The sequence below is a fragment of the Erpetoichthys calabaricus genome, chromosome 16 (genome assembly GCF_900747795.2).
Source record: "Erpetoichthys calabaricus chromosome 16, fErpCal1.3, whole genome shotgun sequence".
Taxonomy (NCBI): Eukaryota; Metazoa; Chordata; class Cladistia; order Polypteriformes; family Polypteridae; genus Erpetoichthys; species Erpetoichthys calabaricus.
Genome location: NC_041409.2, coordinates 75698476 through 75720020, shown reverse-complemented (window position 1 = coordinate 75720020; position 21545 = coordinate 75698476). Strand labels below are relative to the sequence as shown.

Genomic DNA, 21545 nt, shown 5'->3' with positions numbered 1-21545 from the left:
CATTAAATGTGCCAGGTAATAGTGGCTACCCAGTTAGACAATGATGCCTTGCGCTTTTCCCGGACCCCCAGAGCACAGAGGAGAGGTGCTATAATTCTGCATATTATCTTGCTCTCTCAGTTGCAGAGCGCATCCAGATACTCTTGAATAGAGTTGGCGGGGTCTCAGTTTGTCAGAATGGAAAGTTTTCTCTGCCATCCAATGAAGTTTTGCAACATTGTGATTGCATAAGTATGAGGTTGATTAGCATGCTCCATATATGGATGTTTAATGGCGGCATTGGAGGTGTGTTCATGCATGCAAATTTATAAGGTGATTGTAATTTATAAACAGTAAATTGCATAGAAATGCCAGGCTTTATAAATGTGATTTTATTTGGTGTATGCATTTTCTTGTTTTTTTTGGTGTGCACACATTTTCACACTCAAATTCACACAAAGTTTTATAAATGAGGCTTCTGGCCCCATCAAACTTTCTGTGTCTTTAGTTCTGCCTGTGCAGAACAAAAAATAAATATCTGAATCATAGATATACAAATTGTATATTTAGTAAAAGCCATTATTCACACCAAGGCCCATAACAGTAAAACTGAGTTGAAAAATGTACATGGTACATGGTACACTGTACGTGGTAGGCAGACCTTCTCCAAGCTAAATTAAACCCACTTGACAATAAATACTTTACCTGTTTTATGTCATTTAAGATTAGAATTAATACATAATTGTTTAGGTATTGTTGCAGAGGTGCTAGATTGTGACGTGTTAATTTATTACCAGGCAATACAAGCTTCTTTTTGTTCTAGCTGGGATTCCTGAAAAGTCTGTGCCAAAGTCACCTGCTGTGTAATAAGCACGTGATGAACAGCATATACTGATTTTTCTCTGTGCCTCATTTTCACATTACTCAATGCAAAATCATCTTTTAGTATGAGGTGTAACTTTTATTTTGCCCTTCATCATATACATCTTATTACTTCTAAGATATAAAAATTCTTTAAGGTATTCAAGTTATGCTTCTGCCTCTCTGCACATACAGGAGGAGGACATTGTACCTTGTTCACAATATTATTTCTTTTAACTTGGTCTTTTCTGTACAATGCTTAAAATGTTCAATTAATTGCAGACTGTAAATGTCAAGACTGCATGTAATAAGTTAAAGGAAACCAGAATTCAGGGTATATTGCTTTTGATCTAAACACTCCAAAACAAAAGATTATAGTTCAAAGTGTTACATTCAAATCTGATTGAAGCTACATTTGTACAAGATGTTCTACAGGATGAAATTATATTTATACCGAAAAATTCCCATTGGTCATCAACTTTGTTGTTTCAGGGTGACAGCCAGATGGGGATCGAAACGTACTCATCTAGGCACATTTACAGGATGATTATAATTTATAAAGGCTAAATTGCATTCAAATGTGCATACGCCAGGTTTTATAAATCTGACTTTTTTTTTTTTGGTGTATGCATTTTCCTATGTCTTGATGTATGCGTACTGTCATGTCTGAATCCAGACAAAGTGTTATGAATGAGACCCCTGGTATACCTTTTCACAGTGAGTTTTAAATAGATTTGTGAAGAATGGTTAATCTTTGGATTATGCTCAGTTTGACGTTTCTTTTTTAGACCAGTTTTGCAGGAAAATATTGCTCCTGGTAAAATAGCAGTACTTATTATTGAAGTACTAAAACACCTACATCACATCAAGGTTATAATCTTAGGAGGGGTCTGTTGAAACACCTTACCTTATTGAAGCAGCACTGGGCAGGCTGGGTCCTGTCACAGCACATCCATGTGGTACATTTCTCATTGCTTCAGTTCTTGTCTGAACTGGTAACAAATGAAACCATAATTTTAATTTTATTAGGCTGGCTGCCAAGGAACTAACAGAAATATTTAATAAAGTGATTATGGGCCAATGAAATGTTAAGTCATATAGAGATGACATGGTATAAATGATCAGACACTTTACACTGTCACTATGCAAGAAGTTTGTTTGCAAATAGGTGTGTGAGAAACACTATACACTTGTTGATACCTTCTGCATTTACGTGTTATTTTTTTTGAATGAGCATAATTATTAATTGATATGATGTATCGTATGGTTAAATCCATCCATGTCCTATTTCTATAAAATACATACAGTATGGCTGGACTATGATGGTGAAGCTATAATGCTCACTTTGTAGAAATTTTCTTTGATTTTTGTGGATTAATAATTACTCTAATTTTTTTCCAAGTATCCACCAAGAGCCCCAAGGCAGAAACAGAAGAGGAGTCATCCTTGCCAAAGAGGGGATTTAAAGAGAGAATAAGCTTCAGAAGTAAAAAGACCCCTGCTAGGAAAGAGCTGTTTAAGGAACCATTGGAGGAAAGTCCTACTGAAGACTTGGTAATTGTGAGTCCTACTACTCCACTCTCCGGTAAGAGTATTGTCCTTTTATATACAGAATGCAGAAATTCTTTGGTTAAAATAAACTCAAGGTATCATTGTGTCTTTATGTTTTTGGGTGTGAAGTATAATTTTTTTTTTGCCAGGCAGCTGGATGAAGTTCAAACAGTTAAAAGAGTTAAAGACCTCAGCGAGGTGGTAAAAAATTGGTGGTAACAGATAGATATGTTCAACTAATAAAAACGTTTTGTCTCTATTGAGGTTAAATATTTTGGAAAAACGCAGTACTAACAGGCCTTGTAGATGGAATCATCCAGTGCCAGACAACTAATTTTAGCCTTTGCACAACGTAGCTTCAAATCTGCAACTGTACACACAATGTGTCTTGTTGAGGCCAGTGGTCCCTTTGTCTCATCTTAAAGCCTGATTCAGTTTAGTTCATAGTGATCATGACACTATATCTGGGTGCTGTCTTACTCCTTCGTGTAAATTAATAATCTTCATTAAGTGGCATTTTCCTGTAAATAAACAACTTATTTCTGTATCACACACAGAGGCTTTGTGTCAGAGAATTGAGTATGCTTGCTGCAATGATCAAGTAAACTCATTAGCATCCTGCTATTGTAGACTGTTCTTCTCACGTTTATTCCTTGCTAAAGCCTTCCTCCCTGGTTAATTTACAGCATCTTGTCATCTTTTTTATTATAATTGTTATTACCACGCTTCTTTTAACTTCACCTGTTTGTTGTCTGGTACAAATCTTGTAAGTATCTATCTATCTATCTATCTATCTATCTATCTATCTATCTATCTATCTATCTATCTATCTATCTATCTATATTTAACTCACTTCATATTGTCCAAATGACTTGAAATTTTGCACACTTATTCACTTCCGATGACAATACATGAATCAATAATCAGGTTCACTAATTGATCAATTAATCCATGTAAATTAAGAAATGAAATTTTCATATGAAGAATAGTTAAAGATTTCACCAATAGATGGCCCTAGTAATGGATAGAAATATTAATGGAAGTGTTAAAATATTGATTACAAAATTATACTAAAACAAACCCAAGACTAAATAGTTGAAAATAATATATATATAAAAATGCTTTTTAAAAACCATGATTATATTAAGTTAAAAAGTGTACTAAAAAGTAAAAAATAAGTCTCTCATACATCATTCATAAAATAAAAGCGTGGGCACTTTTCATCAGTCAATGAAATCTTAGCAAAAGCGCCCATGCTTTTATTTTATGAGTGATGTATGAGAGACTTATGTTTAACTTTGTAGTACACTTTTTAACTTAATATAAGTGTGGTTTTTAAAAAGTATATATATATATATATATATATATATATATATATATATATATATATATATATATATAAAATCTCTTTTGTCATCTTTCTCATTGCTTGTGTTAAGAAGAAGTGTCATTTTGCATTTCCTCCCAGTAGGTGAATTATTATGGTGGGTGTTGCACTTCAAGAAAGGAGGGTTTTTTCAGTGATTCTGTTTATTGTACATTTGTACATAAGGTTCAAATTTTTTATTTTTTAATTGTATTTTTTGTTTTATCCTCAAAATAGTTATGCAGATCAACAAATTAATCTATGAAGAGATTTTAGAAGATGCCTACAGCCATCTTTGTTTGTTAAAAAATGAACTTAAATCTGAAGATACCGGGGCTGGCTCAGAGGGCTACCAGATGGAGCTGGAGAAAAAGAGAAAAGATGTGCAGCTCCTTTATGGTTCTCTTCAGGATAAAATTAAAAACATAATCATACAGTCCAACCATTGTCCTGATGAGCATTTAAGTATTGCTACTAAAATCATTGCCAATGAGGCTGAGGCTGAACAAGAGAACAGTTTTTGTCTAGCCGGTCTTCAGAAATGGATTGATCTTTGGAAATCAGCCATTCTTGAAAGTGCAAAAAAGAACATTGAAGAAGTCTATAGCACAACAAAGAAGAATCAGACATGTTTAGCTGTGCATTTGGCCAACTTAGGAATGATGATTGTGTCTGATCTGAAACATGTGAAAAATGATCTGAGATACAAATATCCAGAATCACTGAGTGTATGTGAGGCATATGCTGATGGATATCACCAGGCTACATCCTTACATTTGAAAGACGTTATCCAACCAGTCATCAATCCACTTTCTGAACTTGCTTTAACCAGTGTAGAGTCTTGTGGAGCTGGAGTCAGTCCTGACAGCAGTGGGCTCAAGGCAGAAACCAATCAGTATACATTTGAATATAATGATCTATATGCAGTTTTAAAGTGGGTTATCAAGGACTATGTTGGGTAAGCTATTGTTTATTCTTTTTCTTCATTTAGACTGCATGTGGATTTTAATTTGATAATCTAGGAATTCAGCTTCAACTATGTCACACTATGATTACTGTTTTAAGAAATCACAAAGTATACACTAAGTATACATTTGATTGATCAGATCAAAAACATTTATTTATTAATATTAATGGTGTAAAACTGGTTTTAGATAAGTAATTATGTAGAAATCTGTTTTATTACAAGGAATTCATATATTTGTGCATGTTGCTTATTTAAGAACATTATTATGTTTTCATAATACAATATGCTTAAACATTCAAAAAAATGTTCATTATCCCTTGTGAGCTGTGTCACACTCTTACCCAAACACGCACAACTTTGTCAGTGTGAGAGGAAAATCTGAGTACCCAAACCTCCACAAACCAAGAGAGAATGTGCAAACTCCACAAGGGCAAGGGATTCAAACCTGTATCTTTGCTGTCTTGACACCTATCATATGTTACAGTTTCTCAAGGTTGTGAGAAGTGCCATTGCTGCACATTATGAGTACCTGGAAACTACAAAAAACTGCTGGAACTCCAAACAACAAAATGAAGAAGTACTGGTACTCCCACTTCAGGCAGTGTAGAGAGGGACATTAAACAAGAGGCTGTTCAAATAAAGGCCACAAACTTTTTACACTTGTGAGTTATGCCATGCAAATGAACAGTTTGATTCTTTCTGTTTAAGAAAGGTAAACATTCCATTTTTGGATGAAATAGTTGAATAATATTTTACAGTGGTATTTTGTTTAATCTTTATTTATGATTGGAAACATTCATTATTTAACTAATATGCACTAAAAAGTCTCATGTGCCAAAGACTAACTGATATGGACTGAGCCCAAGCCATACCTAATTCATTCAAGCATGTGCATTTTGTTCCTTTAAGGCTCTTCACCTCTAGGCATGACTTGTAAATATAAATATAAATGTTGATGGTCTACTCCTAGGTTATTTGTAGATTTGTTAGAATATCATATTTGAAGTACAGTTTTTTTGCCTGGTTTTTAAAGGGACAGTGATGTTAAACTTGCTTTTTCCATTTCCACTGTATTCCTGGTTCCCTTTGTGACCCTATGCCATCCTCAGTACAAACTACAGTATATGATGGCGCCTTGTTTTTTTCTGCACAGTTCTTGTTCCTAACAGATGCATATGCCATGACTGAAATAAATAGAAATGCAGTATGCTGAGGAATAAACTAATGGGGTTCCACAATACCCCTCCTGCAGCTTTCACTATATGAGAAATGCTGGTAAGAGTTTGGTGTCTAAATAAACAGACATATCCACAGGTTCCAGGCCTCACAACACTAAAGCAGTACCCTGAGTTGTGAGTGACCATTGTTTATATATTGTCTGAGGAGCTGCATATTGCAATGGTAGACTGGTTATTATATCAATATTCAGTTCTTTGTGGATAATTAGAATAAAACAATACAGACTCATAATAGAAATAATTCCACAGTACTGTTAACATTTGCCTTCCTTTGTTTGGGTGTTTCTGTTAATATCGAATTAAAGCATGTAAGCCAGTACTGAGATGTGTGTCTCATTAAAGTAAAAAACAACTATTGCCTGCAGGCAATATAGCTCTGTAATTGTCATTGACACAGAAATTATATGTATAAAATCATCAATAGAGCATTCATCCACCCCTGCCTAAATACCACATTACTTTTTATCTTATTTATTATTACTTTTTTAAGAATGTCATAATAAAATACCAATCTATGCTAACTCAGTGGTTTTCAAACCTGCTCCTTAAGTACCTCCTGCAGCTACTATAATTATTTTAATTTAAAAATGTATTAATTAAAGGGAGATTACTGAAAATAATTCAATTCTTGGTTTAATCAGATGGCTTAGTTTTCTTTCAGAACAACACAGTGAGCAAGAATGTGTAGTTTACTTCTATAAGAAAAAACATATAGCAATTTGTACAGAATATTTTGCAATAATTTTTAATGATCGTAATTTATGATACAGTTGTTTGAACACAGGATAACTCATTGGGTTTGCTAGTCCCATATTTTTTTTTTGCATAAACAACATCAAATTCAACAGCCTCTCACCAGTGAGAAAACAGTGTCAGGCTCTACATCTGTTTGACAGTATTTATTGGGCTATTTTGTGACCTTATTAGCATTTATTTTCTTTTTATTTGTTTGCTTGTGACATTCCATTGTTACCAGGAAACCAAGATGACCGACATGACATGGTTTTACATGGTGTGACTGACATTTTATCAAAAGGTGCAGTCTTGTGATCTTGTTGCCATTTTGAGCCCATACTGTATGTAAGCTCACCTTGAAGCATGTGTAGATTGTGCTTTTACTAAGAGAGCAGTGTCTAAGTATGCATTTTCTACTCTCCTCTGAACTTTTTTGTTCTGATTCCTTCTGTACCACAAGAAAGTCAATTACTGTTCTTTGTTTAAAATATACATTGCTACTGTTTTTAGGGCCAACTGATGATGCACTAGGAAGTCTATTGTTCGATTGAGTTGTAGTAGAAAGTAGGACTTTTCAAGTTAACAAGATATTTCCTGCTATATTTTTACTGAATTAGTGTAACCCATCCATCCATCCATTTTCCAACCCGCTGAATCCGAACACAGGGTCACAGGGGTCTGCTGGAGCCAATCCCAGCCAACACAGGGCACAAGGCAGGAACCAATCCCGGGCAGGGTGCCAACCCACCGCAGAATTAGTGTAACATTTTTGGAAAAAAATCATCATATTTTTTTTCTGATTTTACTTAAATGCATTATAGTATGTAGAAGGTATTATCCTTTTTTCTTAGCATAGTATAAAAGGCATTAAACCCAAGCAAATTAAATCTATACTAGCCAACCTGCGCCGCATAATTATTTATTGATGGGTGAACACTTCCTGAAAGACACAGTTGTCCAAATGGGGTGGGTTTGAGGATACGACTGTGAGTGAATGAAAAGATGGAACTCTGGAGAGAGCAACATACAACTGTCCGTGACTGAAAACTGGTTTTGGCAGATACATGCATAACTTTTTGAAAGTTTGGCCCTGTGCCTTATTAATTGTCATTGCAAAGGCCAATCTAACAGGAAATTGTCTGCATGTAAAAGTAAAAGGCAAATTTGAATCTGATGGGGTCAGGGAGATCCAGGGAATAAGGACAGTTTGTGAGGTAGCAGCTGCGATAGTTTTACACTCCAGTACATTGCAGTGAATGCTGGTAACAGTCAGGAGGGCAAGCCAACAAAAAGACTATGCTCTTAGTATGGTATGAATCAGGTTTTTGTAGACAAAGGTTTTCCCTGTTCCTGCAGAACCATCTAAAAAGAAGCATGTTTGTCGTGGATGGGAATCGCTGTATGCAGCGTGTAAAACAGTTTGCGAGGGTAGACGCGGCAGATAGAGGCATATCTTTTTGAAAGTTTGGCCCTGTGCCTTATTAATTGTCATTGCAAAGGTCAATCTAACAGGAAATTGTCTGCGTGTAAAAGTAAAAGGCAAATTTGAATCTGATGGGGTCAGGAAATTGTCTGCATGTAAAAGTAAAAGGCAAATTTGAATCTGATGGGGTCAGGGAAATCCAGGGAATAAGGACAGTTTGTGCGGTAGCAGCTCCGATAGTTTTACACTCCAGTACATTGCAGTGAATGCTGGTAACAGTCAGGCGGGCAGGCAGGCGGGCAAGCCAACAAAAACACTATGCTCCTAGTATGGTATGAATCAGGTTTTTGTAGACAAAGGTTTTCCCTGTTCCTGCAGGACCATTTAAGAAGAAGCATGTTTGTCGCGGATGGGAATCGCTGTATGAAGCGTGTAAAACAGTTTGCGAGGGTGGACGCAGTCGTACATATCCCATGACACGGGAAGAGGGTTAGAGTTGGCGGGCGGGGCTCTGTCGTGCGTATCCCATGGTCTCTGTCTTGCGTGCCATGGTCAGCTGCTTAGTGAATTATATATATAGATGCTTTGTCCAAGATTATAACAAAGAAGATTTGAATTCCTTTAGCAGGTTTCTTGATCCATTTTAAGTCATTAGTACTTCACCACAGTATGTGCATACAACATCTGTACTCGTGGCTGTATCCCCTGAATCTAAATTTAATACAAACACAATGCATTAATCATGAATGACACTTTGTAGACCATAGATAAGTTAAATGATGTCTCAGGATAAAATCAAATGGGCAAAGAAGTAACTGAGAATGTATCCTTACAAGCCCTGTTGTGCACAATCATGTATCTATGAGGTCATAGGAAGAGGACGTCTGTTCACTATAGAGCTGGTACTGCTTTCACTCATAAACACAGAATAAACAGTGCTCAGTTTAAAGGTAAATCAAATGTCTAAAATGTCTTCCCTCATTTAACTGTTCCCTGAACCAATAAGGGGTTATGATAAACCCTTTTCACACTGAGGAAACATTGTGCTGAATGCAGAAGACAAACACACAAGTTTCAGTACTGCACTATTGTCCCAAGAGCTGGCTCTCAAAATAACAAAATAAACCTTAATAAAGCATAAATATCAGTGTTGAATCCACAGCTTGAGAATATCAAGTCAAGTCAAGTTGGGAAGCATGCACTGATACAGTGTGTTGCTCCACCCACTACACAATGAAACAACTCGGGATCCCAGTTTGCAACCCCCCAGGCAGACACGCGGTCCAGTCCCACCCACCGGAAATGACCCTCTATCTGTCGCAGCCAGTTGTTACGTGGGCAACCCCTTGGTCCAGCCACTCAGGTCCCCAACAATGAGGATCTTATGAGCCGGATCACCCTCAGGGAAACGCGTCACATCGCCGTTGTGCTGTAACTGACACTCCCTCACAATTCAGGTAATGTGCCTCATTCGGGACTCCATAAGCAACTGCTCATTCGACACAAAGTCAAACCAGCGGTAACCATGGATTCTCAGAAGAGACACAGTACCAAAGGAGTACGATCTTTGTCTCAGGTCACTGGATAGTGTCCATGTCTCTCAACCATTTAGCAAGGCAGGAAGCACCAGGACTCTAAAGACCTTCATCCTTTTGCATAGATATCGGTAGCGCCATACACCCTTTTCCAGCGACCTCATGACCCCCCGTGCTCTCCCAATCCATCTACTGACTTCATAGGAAGAGTCACCAGAGACATGAATGTCACTGCCAAGGTAAGTAAACCTCTCAACAAGGTCGACACTCTCTCAAAAAGACAGACACACTGCTGATGGCCGTGCACAAGAGGTCCTTAAAGGCCTGGATACGTCCTGGGTATGACGTTAAACTGCATCCGGCCCTGCAAGCGGTCCTCCAACTTGCAGGGAAGTCATGGGGGTTGGTGGCAGGATTGGCACTCCAGCCACCGTAAAAAAACTTCACAGCGTTCCAAGACTACAGAAAAGACTCCTTTTTGCTCTCTGCGGGGGTTGCTCTGCTGCAGCCACCCATAGGAAGGTTTCTCGCATCATGAAGGGGATAGGGGAAAGCCCTCGGGAGCCCCATCCCCAGAAGAGTCGAAACTGTTGGAGATTCAATAGGATCAGGTCTGTTGGGGATCGGAACTGGTGTGGTGCTGAGGCATCACCCGCCACACGGCAGCACCCGGGTCCCAATTTGAGGCGGCCCATACGGGTGGGTGCATGGAATGTCTTGTCTCTTGAGAGTATACAGTCCACAAAAGTTTATTTAATTAAATTGTGTTTCCTGTTAAGTGTATTAATGTAAGAGAAAGCAGTAATACGTATGTTTTTAATCTTAATGTAAGCTTTGCCTTTTAAAATTTGATAGAATCTTTCATAAAAATATTCCTGATAACAGAGCGCAGCTTCTCAACATCTGTTCGATGCATTTTATGCTCATATTTTTTCACAGATGGTGTCTGTGTGATGCCTTTCATCCAGTGTGAGTAAGCATAACTTAAGTGTAGTGCACAATGGGTTCCAAAAAAACTTGAAAACAATTTGAAAATAAACAGAACAAATGAGGGGGGTATTTTTCGTACGTGGATTACTCGCTTAGCCGGATGTAATTGTTGACGATTTGGCCTGATCCTGGATCTGTCGGTTTTTTGAAACTCTTGCTGGAAGTGTTGTCATAGCAACACATCCAAATCCGCAAACCTGCTCGGAGCAGGTTTGTTCTGCGTAAACAAGGATTAGTTTACACACGTGATCAGTGACGGTGTGGAAGTCATCCAGTCAGGGCTTCGCCGTTCATGAATGAGCGACCAATTGATATTGGTGCGCAAATTATAGGAAGAGAATTTCATATAAAGAGGGTTTTGCGCGATCGGCAAGATCCTTTATTGCCCCCGGAGGAAATTCTGTACGAAGGATACCGCTTTAGCCGAGGGGGAATATTGTACCTCAAAGATTTATTAGCTCCGTATATTCGAAGTCAAACTCGGCGAAGTCGGGCTCTCACAACCACACAGACAGTAGGCATTGCTTTGAGGTTTCTTGCAAGCGGCACTTTTTTATATACTGTAGGCGATGCGGGACAGCTATCGAAAAGTGCAGTTTGCCAGGCAATTCGTAAAGTCTGTTTGGCTCTGAAACATTTCCTTCAGGTTTTCATTGTGTTTCCTGGACACCTGCGTGTGCAGACAATAAAAGAGGCGTTTCATGCCATTGCAGGTAGGTAATACACAGGCTAAAACACCGACAGTTCCACGAAGAATCTCACAATCAGCCTAACATTCTCTTTACCAGGATTTCCAAATGTGATTGGGGCACATGGAACTGATCAGAGTGGAGTTTGATCAAACATTATTTGGAAAGTGTACCTCTCCTCCTGATGAATAATCTGACACAGTGTCTTCATCAAATATTTGACCTTCGTTAATATCTCGTTGGTCAGACACAGGTTCTAGGGATATGACATTCCCTGCAACTGACCCAACAAAAAAGAGGGCTATATGGAACATACCTATAGCACACATGGAGGACAAATATGCAATGACCATCCTTTACCTGAAATGAAGTGACCACTACTTCCTGCCACTGGTTTTGAGGAGGAGCTTCCCCCTGGAATGCCCTCAGAAACAGGGCGATGGGCATTTTGCTGGAGAGCCAACTCTTCTGCAGGGGTTAGGTCTGGACCACGTGGACCTCCACCTGTTTTTTGCTTGTCTGCCTCCTTATTAGCTTTAAAATTAATGTTTTTTATATTATATATGATTCTTTATGTCAACAATTCTTTAAATAGTTATATACCAATATTTACCAGTTTGAAGTATATTCTTGTACTTCACTTTAACCTGTTCCCATGTTCTCCTTGTACTCACGTTTGATCTGGAATTATGACATATTAAATAATAATTAATCTGACACATAGGAAATGAAACGCTGCATTCACTAAGTACAATGTACACTACTTAGCGTTTAATTTTTTCAGCCACTTTTTGCCAGCCGTCTTTTCTGGTCTGGGCTGCTTTTGCAGTGTTACCGCTTGTGTATATTAAATCTTGAAATTCTTCGTGTCCTTCGAATAAAAGGTCTTGCGCCGCGTGTGTGAAAAAAAATGCTTCCATTCTTTCGTCATTTTGTTACAGCCTATCAAAGACTTGCTGATCATGTTTTCTAGACTCAATATATATGGGCTTTTCACTCAGCGCGGGCGCGCGCATTCATCTCGGATGATTAGATCCAGCTCGACTAATCTAATACACGGCTGCGTTTGAAAAACCGACTTATCTGGATGAGTTTCACTGGCATTAACTCATTCAAGATGAGGCACCTGATCTCGGATGGTTTAAGCGACGTACGAAAAATACCCCCGAGGTCAATAATATCAATGTTTCTTTAGGCAGATTAAATATGTGTAAACACATCACCAGAAGCCACTATGACACATCCATCTTTGAAAGCTTCATTTAGCCTTCATCTTGCTGGTTCATCAGACTATTTGAAATCACTTTCAGACTATCTGTAATGCCTTTTATGGTGACATTAGTGAACTGAGCCAGACTTAGTTTATGGTTTTTCTTCTAGTTTGATAATTTCAGGACTATGGAGAAAACAAAGGGATGTTATACTTACAGCTCTCCTTCAGTACCCCATGCTCTGTTTTCTTTAAATTGGTTCATATAAGGACAATATAATGATCAATCCCAGGTAACAAAAATAATAAATATACTTTTTGCTGGCTAAAGAAATTTAATATACAAGAAGTCAGATATGAAATAAATTAACGTGAGATTCATTTCCTTAAAATTCTTTAGGTTGATTTTATTAGATTCATAAAATCAGCTTTATTTGCATGGTCATTATGTGGCAATGATTTTTTTTAGTCTCTGAATATTAGCTGAATCCAATAATGGGTCAATATAGACAACTTTCACATCAAGGCAACTTTGTACTGGATGCAGAAGGCAAACACGCAAGTTTTGATGCTACCCTACTATCGCAAGAGCCAGTTTTGAGTAGTTTTTCTTTTTTTTTTGGTTCTTTAATTCACCCAATACAATTTCTTATATTAGGAATTTGTTAGTTTTCACATACCCCTTGGGGTTAGATTGCAGGGATGGCCATTGTACACGCCACTGGAGCAATTGCAGATTAAGGGCCCAGCAGAGTAGGATCTCTTTTGGCAGTAATGGGGGATTCAAACCGGTAACCTTCAGGATACCAGTGCAGATCCTTATCCTTAGCCTCACAGCCACCACTCTGCCCATTTCTGTAATTTTTAGGTCAAGTTTGTCTTTTGTCTGAAATAAACCAAGCTTTAATCTACTACTGACCTATCACTATTTTCAGCTAAAACTGTAGTAGTGTACACTGTCATTTGAGATGGTTTTTCTGAGGAAGCTAGATTTGCATAGTTCTGAAAGCAATTTATGTTTTAAAAATAAGTGCATAGTTTTATTATAAAGCTGGCTATCCTCTTCCCACTCCTCAGTCATCACACAAATACATAAAAATGCTTCTGTATTTCTGATTCACATTTTTGAGGCTTATCTTGCCCACAATTAAATGTTGTATTTCCTAAGAAGTGCTGTCATTTTATTGTTATTCTCTATTTAACTATTTCATAGTAGAAGTATTTCATTGTCTTGATCCAATTAATTTGTACAGTTTTCCAGCAGTATTGGGTGAATGTCAGGTATCATCCTAGGATGAGAAGCATGTTCTTCTTTATAGTGTCACGCTTGGGTCAGCGTGAGGAGCGTCCGTGTCTTCTGGGGGTGCGTTCAGCCCCCCTGCTCACAAAAGACATGCCCCATTAGCATTAGAATACAGAATTGCCAAATAACCTAAAGCACACTTTAGGATGTTTGTGGATACCCAAATTAAAGGGAAAACATGCAAATGACATACAGAGAGTGACAAGCCCAGGAAATTAATCCTGAGACCTAAACCTAAGATGCTGGAGTGCTAGCAAATAAGCTACTATATCACACCTCTTCTACTTTTTTTTGAATAATATATAAAATATTATTTGAATACAGTAAATTGCTTTCTGAGTGAAAAAGGCTTGAACTGTGATTTGACTAACCACAACCAGAGAGGTTGTTTTACAAATAAGGTACAATTCCATGACGAAGCAACATAAGCATTTAATAGAACGGGCACTTACTATATTATTTATTTTGATGTTCAAAAGACTTTAGTATATTTAATGAGAGGCTAGAAATCAAACTAGATGGAGTATGAATGCAGTCTGTGATTTGGAGATAAATGCAAATTGATCTTAACAAATAAAGTTATTTGTTGTGGTGCAAGAGTGTTTTTCACCTTGGTGTTCTTCCTGGGTAATGCTGGGGATTCTGTGCTTTATACTGCAGTGTATACAAATTATTTAGATACTAGCTGGGGTTTAAAATTGGATTAATCATTTTGGACCTCAGCATTAATGATTGCAGTACACCATCTGTTGAAATTTATTTTGTAAGGCATGTAGTAGTAAAATGCATTGTATTTGTCATTAAGATAATTTGTATTAATAGTTTGCTGTGTTAAGTACAAGTCAAGAGAACCTGTTCTACTGAACAACACACTTGTTGGTTTCATATGGAATACTGTGAGCAATTTAAGTGTCCTTATCAGAGAAGAGATACAACAGCACTAGGGGAAGTCCAGGGACTGGCCACAAAATTGATTCTAGCACTGCCAGTATCAGCAATGAGAAAAGACTGAAAGAGATTCACATTAAGTCAATGGAGATTAAGAGCTAACATAATAGCAATTTTTAAAATTATGCAGGGGGTAAGTAGGATAGATACCAGTCGTAACTTTAAATGAGATGTTTAACTAAAGCACAGGACTACAGAAAGAAACTGAGTTAGCTTTGCATAAACATTAAAGTTTTCCAGTGTGCAGAGAGTATGTATACGTGTAAGAAGTTACCTAATGCTATTCTAGATGGTAGAAATTAATATCTAAAAATTGACAATACATTTGATGAAGGTTGGGTGAACAGAGATTTGCAAATTATATTAGGCTTAAATAGATTGTTCTCATCAGTGTAGATGTGTGAGTGTGTGAGTATGCCCGTTAATGGGCAAAGGTAATGTGTGGCAATATCTAGTTAAATTGTACGATTGTGTTTGATTTTGGGCTCAGTATTACTAGAATACTGTACTCATTTATCTCAAAAACATGAGAGTAATTTTTTCTGCCTAGATTGTACATAATTAGGGGGGGAAGGTATCAGTTGGTAGATGATGAAGTGAACAAAGTTAATTCTAACATTAACTTTAAAATAAGCTATTTTTACAAAAAACATTATTGTACAAATGGAAGCCTCTTAAAAGAACTATTTACATAAAGGCTAAAAGCACAATTTCACTCAAGTCAGTTTTAAACACAACTTGAAGAAAACGTCGTCCAAGACAGTCCTTGAATATAACACCATAAAGAGATTTAATTCCCTAGCTGATCCGATAGAAATGTTTTATAAATAAGATTTGAATAACTTTGTTAAACTATAATAGATATAATATTTGTCCAGAAGGCCCTTTATTTTTAAGATACATTTATGCTGTGCCAACTCATATATAAATCAGTCATCTAGGCAAGAAGTCAAGCAAAATGACACCTTTTATTGGCAAAAAAGAGAAAACCTGCAGTCCCAAAACAGACAACGTCAGTCAGCTTTTTTTATAATTATCAGGATCAGGTCAAGGGCTATCAGGCATATACTTGTTACCTTTTATTTTTCCTCACTATGCTTTGGTTAACTGATTCACCTTCACTGATTCAGCTGCCTGATGGTGGTCTTTTGCAGAAGGCCCAAATCCAAGTACCTGTATTGCTCTAAGCCACATTTCTTGACCTGGCCCTTAAAGACATTAATTGCTTGACAATTTCACATGAGTGCATTATTTGTAAAATGTCAGGCTGTTTAAGAAGGAATAAATAGGCATTCTGCTAGTATACATTTATTCTTTGTAAAATCTTTTAGTACTTAAATCATAAGCGATGCTCAAGGAAGAGCAGCTTTTGATGTTTGTTAGAGTTGATGTGGTTGGTAACACAGTAGTGCTAAAAGTTCATAGTTAAAAGTGTATCAATTCTCATAGTTAATGAAAGGTTCTGTAGTAAATATAGTTGTGCTGTCACATTATCCCTGTATTATGGGGCACTGTTACATTTTGATTAGATTCATAATTAAAATGTGGCACTGCTGTTTTAATTGCTGATTTATCAACACAGTTGTTTCCTCATTAACTGCATTTTAAAATAAAAATATCTTTTTACTTGACTCTTTCTAAGTTTTGGGATGTGAGAAATGATTTTCATTGTATTTTACATTCTTTCTATGGATGTTGCCACTGATTCTGAAATCCAGTTTATAGAAATCCGTACTAGCTTCATTATAAATACATCATTTCAGAAAATCTTTGTAACATTGATAGGTAATGGGTTAATCTCGGGGCTTCTGGTATGTTAAGATGATTCCCTTTAAATATTTTTACTTTCTGTTTTCAGTGAAGCAGTACTGGGTGATCCTGATCTAAAGCCAGAAGTAAATCCAGAAAATATGTCTTCACCTTTGCTAGATGATGACACTTTGTCAAAACTCAAAAGAGAATACTGTGACAAATTGCAGGTAAAGTCTGTAGCTGCCAATATACAACTTGTGCTACTCTGTTTGAAATTTTTTCTAATTTAATACATACAGTAGATGCCAAAGTATATTTTGATATATGAAAGTATAATATGAAATTAAATAATAATAATATTTATTTTTTATGTTAAATTTAAAAAAAAGTACATTTTAAAGTATGTTGTAATGAAACTGGAGCATCATTGGGCAGTGAACACTTTATCTGTACCACACAGTCTTAGAACAGCAACAAAGTACAGAATTTTGTTAAGTTTGGGGAAGAAATACACTCTTGCTTATCTCCCGTGACTGGCTTTCATATTGAGTAAGAATATGTGCTCCATAAACAAAAGATTATGTGACATTACAGAGCAAAAACACATTAATGACACCAGACTAAACAGTAAAGGTTCAGTAAATTATTACATCAAAGGATCACCGCAACTGTTAGGCTTTTGGGTTTTAGATTTTGTAGAATTCAGTTTTGCACAAAATTTTAATAAATTTTTATTTTGACATCATTACAATTTAATTTGTTTTGTTTACATTTTTGTTCTCATTTTGCTACTGTTTTCTGACTATGGAAACAACCATTTTGTTTCTATTGTTGGTAACAGAGCTTGGGTAGTTTCTGTGTGGTTCCCAGATGTATAATGGTCAACTTAGGCAAACCAGACATTTAAAAGATGGTTCTGCCCTCTTCCCTGCAATCCAAGCTTCTGGATACAATTCAAAATCCTTAAGTCATTAGCTATGTCAAATATTTTCTGAGGGAGCTAGAACCTTGCATGTTTACTTCAACTTTTGATTTTTGGTTTGCATATTGGGCTTTGGTTTGTCAGGTTCCTGAATTTTGGCTTTGACCTTGGTTGATTTCAGACATCATCTCTTTCTCGCATCTGCATCTCTTGTTGCTGAACATTTTCATTGTGGTATGTTTAAAAAGATGCATTTAACCAAAATTATTTACAAGATCAGATCTACAAGTTTAGAATACATTGTAATTATTTACAAACTGTATCAGTGCCTTGTCATGTTTTTGTTTTCTTTGGTGTTTTTTATTTTTTCCTAGTCCCTGACTTCATTTTGTGTTCTGAATCTGCAGCTGCATTGCCTTGTATTAAATAGGAACTGTCAGTTGCTGTAGTCATTAGGGTTTACCTGAGAAAACGGTATATGATTCAGTTGTGAAAAAGAGCTCCAAACATGGTGAGAAGAGGCTCAACTGCAGACTTCAGCCTAGGTAGGCCAATAAGTTAGGAGCTGGATTTAAAATTTATATACAAAAAATACAGTAATGTCCAAAATTTTACAAAAATACCTTGGAAAGAAACCATAAAAAATCTGGCTTGTAATGAAAAGAATAACAAGAATCTTGATAAAAGAAGATATTTATTGAAAAAAGGCAAATAATAGGCAAATATAACAAAAATATTCAAAAGAGCAGAAAGTAGTTGACTAAATGGTAGCCCAAGGCTAACTATTCCAAAAATGCTATCCGAAGAGGAGAATCCAGAAACAGAAGCAAAATAATCGCAAAAATCAGAAAATCCCAACAAAATAGAAATAATTACAATAAACTCCATACTTACTCAATCTTAATGCACCACTTCTGGGGCTACTCTTTCTGGCAGATTTAGAAGCCAGAAGGAGGACCAAGTAGCAGTAACATCCAGGTGACTCCACCTCTTGAAGTTCAACCCAAAGAATACAAGAAATATCATAATATATAAAGAGACAGTACATAAACATTCAGTCATAAACAAATGCAACAGAAAGCCTTTAGCCTCCAAAATGAAAGGTCATTATAGTTATTTGTTGTAATGCCCCTGGAATTATGCTACAGGGACAGCTTAATATCTCTGTGATGTGTTTTTGTCAACTATTCAAGTTGCCTGTTTAATACTGTTCAAAGATTTGTTTGGCAGAATCTCCTCTTACAAACTCTTGCTGGCTGTTATTTAGTGGGGAATGGATTTGGACTGCATTTCTGCATATGGGCCTGGACAGATTATCATTTTTTTATTTAACTTTTAATTCTGACTACAGTAATATTAAGATTTTCTTAAATTAGAACATCAGGAATTCTACCTTTGGATTGAAGCTAAGTTGAAATTTGATCCTTCAGTATGACAATAATTCAATATATTTAAGCAAATCTATAAAATAACTCAATAGCAAGAAAACATTTGTTATTTTGGAATAAATGAATGAATGAAAGAAAACATAGATCTTACCCAGTAGTTAGTGATAAGAACTAAAGTATACATATAACATAATACACAAATCTAACACAGACAAGAAGACAATTTTATGTGAATGAATAACAGGAAATACAGTATGTCATACCTACTAATGCATGTGCCGTTACTTATTGTATTCAAAGTTTTTCTTCTTTTAAACAGTTTATGTTAAATAAACATGTTTTTATTAAGTAAGAAACATACATAGTATGTTTGACTTATTTTAGTTTATATTAGTTAATGTTAAAATTCAGATACAATTTTTTAAGACAGTTTGGTTAAGACAGTAAAATTTAAAAGGTTCACATATTATTATGTAGCACTGTGCATTGCCTTGCTCTTTGAACAGGCATAAAATTCTAAAGGCCTGAAATTCTGTGTTCCAAAGGAAACGTATTGATAAAATTTAGGAAACTAACTCAAAGCCCAGTTTCTAAGTAATAATATCTGAACCACTCACAGTACTTGCATATCACAACCTGGCATGAAGATTTTTTCATGATTTTCAGGTAAAAACACACGCAAGTTTGTAACTACATTTTGGCCAAGTGTTTTAGGTCCACAGAAAATGTGAGGAGTCACTTGTTACAGTCATGTGTGTTTCGTTTCCTTATGCCTTTCAAACAGTGGCAATTTCAAATAAAAATGCCCAGAACCTTTCTTGTTAACTTGGATTTAAAAAAATAAATAAAGAAATAATTTGTCTTGTGCTGTAGGTTTGACCAGTTTGTGAGCAATATCAAATCCAATGTAAACTGTACACCTAAGCTTTTTAAGTACAGTGTACAGTGTAAGCTTTTTAAGCGCAAGCTGCTGGGCTTTAAATATCTTAATACATAATTTGCCAGTCTCCTCACTCACTCACTCATGTCCGAATGCACAGTTACGAGACTGACATCGTGGCAGGCGGTGGATTTATGGCCACGAAAATTCAAAGAGAAAGGCGACTTCGACCAACATCCAACCCCAACATCGCGGCAGGCGGCAGATTTACGGCCGCAAAAATTCATAGAGAAAGGCGACTTCGATTAAAGCTCTAGAGGCCTGAAAGGCTATTTCGACTACAGCTCGAGGCCTAATTATGCATTCATTCAATACACCTATATCAGGTTTATGGTGCTTATACTTATTACTATTCCACTCGTGCCCGTTTCATCTTGCGTTGTCGAAACGGGCCCTTTGTCTAGTTACATAATAAAACAGGCAGAGCTGACCTCTTACCTTTAGTGGTGTGTGATAGAAAGGAAAAAATAGTAGTCTCTTGTGTTTTATATTTTTTCAAAATGCTTTTTTGACAATATACACAATGACAGGCATTCTTATTCTTATTCTTCTTATTATTATTCTAAGTCAGTTATTTTGTTTTGTTGTTATATGTATCTATCAAAGGTGATGATGGAAAGAAACTTGGAAAACATCCTAAAAGAAGAACTGACATACCTGGAAAAAAAAACAAAACCAGAGGTTTTTAATAACTGTTATCATTCAGAGTTGAAAATCGATATTATCAAGGTAAAATGGCACTTTTATTTAGTGCATGATTTTCTACCTTTTATCTGTGAAGTCATGGGTCTGATCAGATTTTTAATGACCAGACTCAGTATAGGTATTATTAGCTGCATGGAGCAATTACAATCATTATTAAGTCTACAGTCTGCAATTTACATACCACTTCTTGAGGTGTCTGCAGTTTTTCTGCCCACATGAACTTTAGTGTTTACCAATATTACCTTTACTAATTGGTATTAAAAACAAATCTATTAATTATAGTTGAAAGTATTTCTGTGTTTGTTTGTTTGAGCATAAATATCTTACATGTGCTCAGGATCACAAGCTCAGTAACAATTTTAACTATTGAGTTGAAAGGTCTAATGGTTCCTTGCTTGTTTGGGTTCCAAGCCTTGAACCAATGTATTTTAGAAATATCTCGATATTTGTACATCCCTAATCATGGAACACTAGAGACCTTTTGGTAATTTAAAAATGTGATGTTACTTCAGATCAGTGTTTGTCACCTTCCTAAGGCTTTAACTTTTGGGAATGTAATGTAGTAATGCACATTTCTTGTGGAGGAATACTTCTCTTTTTTGTTTCATGTGGACATTCCCTATACATACACATGCATATAGCTATGTTGTTTGGTTAGGAGCAGTCTGAAATTCAGTCACTTTAAATATGATTATTTATGAAAGATCTGTTGGGGAACAGGGGACAGCTTAGCTATTAGCTAAATAAGCAAAGGTCAATGGACTGAATGGTATCCTCTTGTTTGTCAAATTTCTTATGTTTTTAATGTAAAAGCAGTGTGCCAGATAAAGGAATCACTCCTGTGCTGCTACCTAAAGCAGTGCTCATTCTCTGACATGTTTTCAAAGGTGTTTTCTAATGTTTTTTCTTTAATATGTTATATTCAGTTCTTTGAAAAGTGCATAGTTTAATGACAGTAGCATTAATGCATATGTCACATATGTCACCTTATTATGCTACGTGGCACAGAGAAGTCAAGTAAAATAATATTTTCTGTTTAGCCT

The 21545-nt window shown here is 36.2% G+C and overlaps 1 protein-coding gene across 3 annotated transcripts in view; it reads left to right on the top strand.

The window, feature by feature from the left end:
* LOC114666408 (exocyst complex component 3-like protein 4) overlaps positions 1–21545 on the top strand; it is an 85393-nt gene that overhangs the window by 17167 nt on the left and 46681 nt on the right. For all 3 annotated transcript variants that reach the window (XM_028821256.2, XM_028821257.2, XM_051919702.1), the window contains exons 3-6: positions 2243–2425; positions 3995–4715; positions 16654–16774; positions 20404–20526. In XM_028821256.2, coding sequence (XP_028677089.2) covers positions 2243–2425; positions 3995–4715; positions 16654–16774; positions 20404–20526 — 1148 coding nt within the window. The remainder of the gene's footprint in view (positions 1–2242; positions 2426–3994; positions 4716–16653; positions 16775–20403; positions 20527–21545) is intronic.